Raw genomic sequence first — 7,818 nt, 5'->3', positions numbered from 1 at the left:
GCTCGAGTGACGCCTGCTGTCCGCGTGAGTACAGGACCGCGTGACCGCGTAGCGTAGGCTTGTTCGCCGCGATGCCTCGTTGCCCACCGCTGTGCTGCCCTGCTGCCCACTGGTCGCTGCCTCGCTGCCCAGTTGTCGCGTCACGAGTTGCATATGTTGGCAGTTGGCTGCTGAGCGTCCCAAGACCCCGGCTGAAGGCTGTCACTGCCACCGGACGCCGGCTGAAGGCTCGCCGTCGCAGTCGGATGCCAGTGCCGCGAAGCTGTTGATGGCGTTGACGTGACTGCGGGTCGGGTTGGGTTGACCTGAAGCGGGTCGTGTTGACCTGAAGCAGGTCGGGTTCGGGTCCATAAAATCGACCCGTTTTCGGGTTTGGGTTGACTTGAATACTGCCGGGTCATTTCCGTGTTCGACCCGAACCCGACCCGTGACCCGAAATTGACACCCCTAATCGGAGGAGTATCAGATTAACCTGCGTCCTAAATTATTTAATATAAGTATAATGGAACATAACCTACTATTTGAAGTAGAAATGAACACTATATAGTTTTATATCACAATAAAATTGCATCAATGCGGAACAAGTATATAGTTTTTTATTGGTTATGAAGTAACTTAGAAAAATATTAATAGTCAAGTGCATTGGGGTATGTTATTTCCGGATGACAAATGTAAAAGCTTGAATGATTAAGGAAATTTTAAGACAAAAAGAGGAATAGAATTAATTGAATAAAGATAGAGTGCAAGATCAATAACATAAGTAGATCAAAATTGACAATTAATTATTATTTTTGTAATGAAGTGATACTTGTGTGACATATGTAAGCATAGCCATTCTAATATAAGAAAATTAGCGATAGCACAATATCATTTATTGAAAATGTATGCTAAAATGGAGGCACCTAAGTGGTGCCAAACAACAAGAGAATCATGAGAAAGGTAGATTCTATAAAATTATAATTAGACCAAGTAAACTGTAGAGATTTAAGGGTTGAGTAAAAAACAAATCACTTATGGCTAACTTGAATATGACAAAATTGATTATATTATGGTGGATGTGTGATAAAATTAGAAATGATAAAGTAATAAATTATTGTATCAAAGAGATTATGGAATCAAATGCTGATTATAAATAAGATGATAGATAACATTAATCTTCCAATACATTAATAAAGACTATTAGCTATTTCCTTATGCTTGGCAATATTATGATCATTGAAGAAATATTTAGGATTTAAAAAATGTGCCGCAACATGTAGAGGCTGGTGTAATTTACTTCCATCTTCTATCAATAATTTTGAAAATCTGATCATTTTTATCAATGTTACTAAAACTTGCAGCAATTGCCTCTTTTGCTTTATCCATTGCTTCATATATGTAAGCCATTGGGGGTCTTTTTCTCTCCATCAACCAATCTAAGAACCTTCAATAAAGGCCCTGCTATTTTTAAGGCATACACAATAGTACTCCAAAATAATTGCTGCAAGATTGTCTTTTGAGATTGCTTTGCTTTAACCTATTTCGCATAAGGACCCAAAATGAACTATTCACAAGTAAATATTTTCTTCAAGTTCAGTTGTTGTTGATGAAAAAACTGTAACATCAAGAAAGTTATTACGAAATGAGTCTTGGCCAATTTGACAAGTACTCTTTGATTTGTGCACTATCTCAACCATATCGTACACAATCTTCTTGATGATGTCATAATATTTCATGTATATGCCCAACCTCTTTCTTCAAAATAAGTAACTCGTACCTTATGATATCTATGAGGCTTCATTCCAGGTCTAAACTGCCCAAGTGCCTCGACTATATTAGGGAAATTGTCATATCTCACTGCATTAAATGGAATATCAGTATCATACATTCATCTACAAAAACTTGAATGTCTCTTTCCCTCATTTCCTTTTTAGCGACATCCATCTCTTAGCCCTAACAAATTGTGTGACAAACATTATCTTGAAATGAAAATGGAGGTAATCACTCCCAGAGGCAAGCGAGTGAACCACCTTAGCCTTGACTCTTTAAGTATTGTGAAGAAGAGATGAAACTTGAGAGCATCATCTATGTCCGTCAGGGAGGTCATAAACTCCAAAGTTGCTACTTGATCTGTGGGGTCGAACTTGCCTTGTACGATTCCAAATGAGGCACCATGAATTTGGGAGGTAGCTTGTCTTTGATAATCGCTTTGGAGAAGTAATTGGTTAGTTAAGGTTTCTGAGTGAGTGCTCTTTCCGAGCCCTCTGGGGAGCTGCTAAGTGAAAGGATCCGTTGGGTCTATTGTTGGTCTGCGCTTGCCTTTGCTGGAGACTGTGTAGAGTGTCGTGAAATTCTTCCATCTCTTGCAGATTGCTATGAGGAGTAAATTTGGCATTCTCCATGCTTTTTTAGGGTTCTTGTTGACGTCACTCGTCAAGTTGAGGCTATTTTTTTGTGCTTGGCATCGATCCACGCTGACCGCTCCTAAGAGGATGTTGAAATTAATTTTTTCCAGTAGGTGATTCCTGAAATAGTATCATATCAGCCTGTTGAGCTTGAGAACCTGTTGATGAGATTAGGGAGTCGATAATAAAGATTAGAGGAGAATAAGTTAGTAAAATTTTCTCTATCTCAGCTAAGAATATTGAAGTAATTGAAAGCTAAAAAAGTCAAGAGGTTTTAAAAAGTCATTCAGAAAAGTTCTTTCACTTGTTCCTCACTACCCTTTATTTATAGGATTCTATGGTCTATTAGAAAGGCTACATAAAAAGCACCCTTACAATGCTACACATTAATCTCGAATGCGTGGGGTCTCTTGATTGGCTACATGAGTACGTAGTTAATGACTTGGTGAGTTGTCTGCCATCGAGCGAACTCAAGAGGTGGAAAATAGGCGTAGGGTGAGTCCTGAGAGGCAGTGGACCACTAGTCGTGGAGTAACATAGAAGACTCAGTGTCACCCTGTGGAGGAAGGCGAGTCGAGATGTCGCCCGGGGATGATGAGTTTCTTAATTTAGTAGAAGTTTTAGTCGAATGAGCAAGGGGTCATGGAGGTTGGTACTTTCTCATAAATAAGCTTGGTGAGCTTAGGAAGTAAGAGCTTGGCTGAGAGTGAGGGACCTCATGGTTGGCTAGCATAGGGCGAGCTCCTAGATGCATGCGGGCAAGTGATGGCCTCTCCTTGGGTGAGTTACCCGCGTATCTATGTGTGAGTCCATTAAGGCAGCTAATCCTAGAAAAGGATGGCTTTGTCATGATCTGGTCGCTATCTATGAAAACACTTGGCCAATAGTGATATATACATAAAGTGTTCTAAATGTAGTGGCTTTAGTTCGATGCAAAAGAAATTAAGAATAAAATTTTAGTTAGTTTCAAATTTACTATGCAGTTCATTTTTAATGTATTTAAAACTCATCTGACTTTAGCTGGTTTTCAAATATATTGTTGGGTTTTTCTTTGTATTCATTTTGCTTAGACCAAAAAAAAAAAATCACCTGAATTATTTTGAACTAATTCAAATAACTCCAAACATTTCAAATATATCACATTTCTACTTCACATACTTTTTAAAAAAAAAAACAAACAACCCTTTAAGAAAAAATATCCCTTTAGAAAGCCCTTAAATAGCTGACTCCATGGAATGGGATAAATGCTTGTTGTTGTTGTTTTTAAATAGCCCTTAAATCCCTTAAATAACTACATTGATCTTTCTTTTGTATTAATATTTTTCTTGCAGAACTTCACTAGGCAGGTCTTTGAAAGCTAGAAGAATTTCTTAGAAATCTTGTTTTCTTAAAAATCTATATAACAGAGTATATGGATATAATTTTTATTGAAAAATTCTATACACTAGAGGACATAATGTTAATTTTCAATTAAAAAGTACTTTCATAAAAAAATGCTATAATAAAAATCTGCTCCGGTTGTAAATTTGTAACACTTAAATTTATAGGCATTTATTCAAAGTAGCAGTCACTAGCAGCCTCTTGCAATCTAAGTTTCCGTTTGGAGTGGTTACAACTTCTTGCAAATATAATTGTGGAGTTGTGGAAAAAAATAGTATTAGAAATGCTGATGTAGATATTATAAATAGTTTCTTTTTTGAAAAAGTTGGACAGCATTTTTTTGCAGCCAACACTCTTGCAAATCTAGTTGCAAAAAACAGCTTTTTACAAGTTTCTTTGGCTTCGTTTGGGACGGCTTTCTTATTGCTTCTTAAAGCATTTTTTTAGTACAAAAATTTTATTTTTTGTACTAGGAAGCTGTTTTAAGAAGCAGTAAGAAAGCCATCCCAAACGAAACCTTAAAAAGTAACAAAAAATAAAAGTAACCCTATAAAAGTATTCGAGCATTATTAAAAATAAAGAAGTGAAAAAACTATCCCAAATAGATCCCAATAAGGATCTTTATTTTCTCGTTGCTTATGGTTAAATTCCTTGATCATTAAAAAATCCTTATCTTTAAAGGGGCTGATCTCTCCTATTTTGTTTTTGGGCTTCAGGTCCCCGACCTCATCAGGGTCTGGGCTAGGCTAGTCCAATTGATATTCCTAAACTCATATTACTATTATGAATATCCATTTGAATCACCATCAATTTTATTATTCTCTTTTTGTACATTGTAATGATACATTTAGTTTTTCCTGAATTAGGTTTTTCAAAATTTTTTATATTCTAATTTGAGGAGCATAGTATGTTTTTGATTTAAAACACCATCAATAATTCTATTCACGGCAGTAATTTTATACTTAAATCTATTAAATATCCCAATCTTATTCTGATTGATTATCATCTACCATAAGATATGTTTTGATTTTTTTTTTTTAAATTCTTAACCATTTGATTTAGAGGTTGGCAGTTTGCCTCCATATCTCGGATGTTGATGAAATTTTGTTGGCAATAGAAAGTGGTAGTAATGTATTGCTGCCACTTGCTTTTAACCACCGGTTATGCCTATGTGGGAGTTTTAGATTTCTGTTGGGATGGCTTTCTTATACTTAAATCAGCTTTTTAGTACAAAAGTTTTAATTTTTGTTCTTGAAAGCTGCTTTAAGATGCAGGAATAAAACAGTCCCAAACGAAACCTTAGTCTTGCATTTTCATTTGAACTTCATGTTTTTATGCGGAAATTTTGACTTCTTTCTGAATGTTTTTCGCCCCCAATTTTTCTGCTTCACTTTATCATTTAGGTGGTCTTTGTGGTACGTAAGAAAGAGAAGGATGGCTGCGCACAAGATTGCTCATGCTACTCTCAAGGGCCCCAGTGTTGTTAAGGAGATATGCATTGGGATAACTCTAGGGCTTTTGGCAGGTGGGCTGTGGAAGATGCACCACTGGAATGAGCAGCGAAAAACTAGAGCCTTTTATGACATGCTCGACAAGGGTGAGATCAGCGTCGTTGTTCCAGAAGAATAGATTTCCTTGTGTCATTTAAAAGCTGCATGGGTCTTACATTATGCTATATACAATAATTTCAACTCTTAAAACTGCATTTATGCTTTGAACATGAATGATGTCTTGCCTGTGTGCAATGCTTTCGGAAGTTCATTTTTACTTTTGTGCGTATATAACATTGCTAATGCGTGAATAAATGTGTTACGATTTTTCCTTTTTCTCTGTATGTCAGGTAATCTTTTTCAAGTTTAGTAATGTCTATTAGGTTGTGAATATTTAGAATCCGCATTCATTTAGCCAATGATGATCTGCAAAAGGGCATTATTTTTCAATTAGTAGGATATTTGTTGTGTTTTAGCTGTTATTTTGCTGCGCTTTTGTAAATACTCAGCAAAAGGACAGCAAAAGTGCAATTGTGAATGCATATCTGCTGTCATTTTGTTAAGTATTTACAAATGTGCAGCAAAAGATAGTTATAGATAAAATGTTTGTTTTTTTTTTTTTAACAATCAAATGGATTCAGGGTTTAGGAGAACTATTGTAGTTTTTTATAATATTGATTGTAAAATTATTATGGAGAATATAGTTTTTGAAAGCTGTTATAAAAAATAATTTTGTTTGCAAAAACAATTGAAAGAAGTGAAAAAATTGTGGTCAAATATAAATTGTGATTGCATTCTTAAAAATAAAACAATAAAATAAGAAAATTGTCTCAAATGAAATCTTAATTTAATATCTTTAAAATTCTAATTGGGAATGTGGGATGTCTTTTGACATCAGTCATCATTAAAAATGAAGTCTTAAGAATGGAACTTCGAAATTTAATTTATGACACCATTTTTATGGTTTGATGAAGGTATCTAAGTCAGGCGAAGCTTAAGAGAGTAACTATTATTCAGGTGGTGACTTTCTATTTGGTGGTCTCACATCACATATTTTTGAGGCCGACATCAAACAAGGAAAATTGTGCTAGTGATTATCTTGGGTTATGTGAATTCAAACCTATAAGTGGATGATACTCATTCTACTTATGGGATAATTTTGAGAAAATTACTTGGGAAATTTTGAGAGAATGGAGAGAAGAATGCACTATCGAATATCTACAATACTAGTGCTCTAGATACCAAAAAGATCATAAATTGTGCTATATGCTTATTATTATTACTACATCAGTAAAGAAATAGATAATATAATATTTTATAGATTCTCAATTCGGACTATCTTAGACATGTGCCACCTTTTTTACTAGCTTGAAGGAGAATAGCTTTGTATGAATATGACTATCTACCTCAGGACGAGTTTAGTAGTGTTGAGTATGCGTTGGTGAGTTCAGTAGTGTCGGGTGTGTATTAAGAAAGAACCTAGTTGGTGAGGCATGTGTCTAGTGGATTCTTCGAAGTTGTTGATGACCATTGCTGGAACCTTAGATAACCTAAGAAAAGAATGCAAGTGAGTTGGTATTACATAGAAGCTAAGCTTCGTAGTTACATGATCGCCATAAGACGAGCTGAGAGCCTCTTTAGTAGGCATTTTCCTTACGCTCAGACGCCGAATGAAAATAATGACACTCCATCATGGATGATGATGTGTAGTTTCATTGGATAATTGGTCTAGACAAGTGGCGACTCGTGCAGCCTGCGAGAACCCTTGGTTTGCCTCCTATCGGGTGACTTCCTCTACACTTCTAATTTAATGGGATATGAAAGCCCTTAGGTGAGTCCTTTGTAGGGCCCACTAGGTTGGGTTGTAAAATTTAATTAAGAAACCATTTTATATATAGCAAAATTTGAACTATATAACTTTTTTAATGAAAATCTATAATTGTAAAATCCTAAAAATCTATAGGAACACTTTGAGGTTTTTTTTAAACATCATGGTGTACTATCATTTCTTAGGATACAAACAAATTTAAAGCATTCTTTAAAATGTATCAAACACATTTGAAATAAGAAAGTTTAATGTATTTGAATAAACAAATTTAAGTCATTCTTTAAAATGTATCAAAAATAGGCTTTGTAGGAACAAATTTAATTAATAAACAAATTTAAAGCATTCTTTTTTTAGAAGGACGAAAGTAGATGAAGTTTAATTAAGGAAAAAAATAAACAAATAAATTAAAGCAGAGAATGACAAAGTCTTCGCAAACGCTAGAGCTCCTGGTTCGTATGATCGGTAGTTCCGTTTGTCCACTTCCGAGTTTCAGGAGACAATAAGGCTGAGCTCCGTGTTTGTTCTCCAGGTTGATTTTCTGCTCCCTGTCCAGAAGTCCCGATTATGTAGATTTCTTGAAAAAAATTGGTCGGAAAACTTGTGAGTCTGCTTTGTTTACGGTTTACGGACACTTGGTTATGTGAGATTCATCCCTAAAATTCGTGAATTGGTGTTCTTCAGATTTTCTGTCTACTCAATATCCAAAGTGTTAGATGGGCAACGGGCTGGGTTGCAT

At 35.4% G+C, this 7,818-nt stretch overlaps 1 protein-coding gene across 1 annotated transcript; it reads left to right on the top strand.

The window, feature by feature from the left end:
• Positions 1-5,129: 5,129 nt before the first annotated feature.
• On the top strand, positions 5,130-5,591 carry LOC110098596 (cytochrome c oxidase subunit 5C). The gene has a single exon (XM_028698342.1). It carries the CDS (start codon positions 5,199-5,201, stop codon positions 5,391-5,393), a length of 195 nt encoding a protein of 64 aa, XP_028554175.1. The 5' UTR covers positions 5,130-5,198; the 3' UTR covers positions 5,394-5,591.
• The last annotated feature ends 2,227 nt before the right edge of the window (positions 5,592-7,818 follow it).

Source organism: Dendrobium catenatum, unplaced genomic scaffold, assembly GCF_001605985.2.
Source record: "Dendrobium catenatum unplaced genomic scaffold, ASM160598v2 fragScaff_scaffold_124, whole genome shotgun sequence".
Lineage (NCBI taxonomy): Eukaryota > Viridiplantae > Streptophyta > Magnoliopsida > Asparagales > Orchidaceae > Dendrobium > Dendrobium catenatum.
Note: the sequence above shows the minus strand (reverse complement) of the source record. Positions and strands in the feature narration are given on the sequence as shown.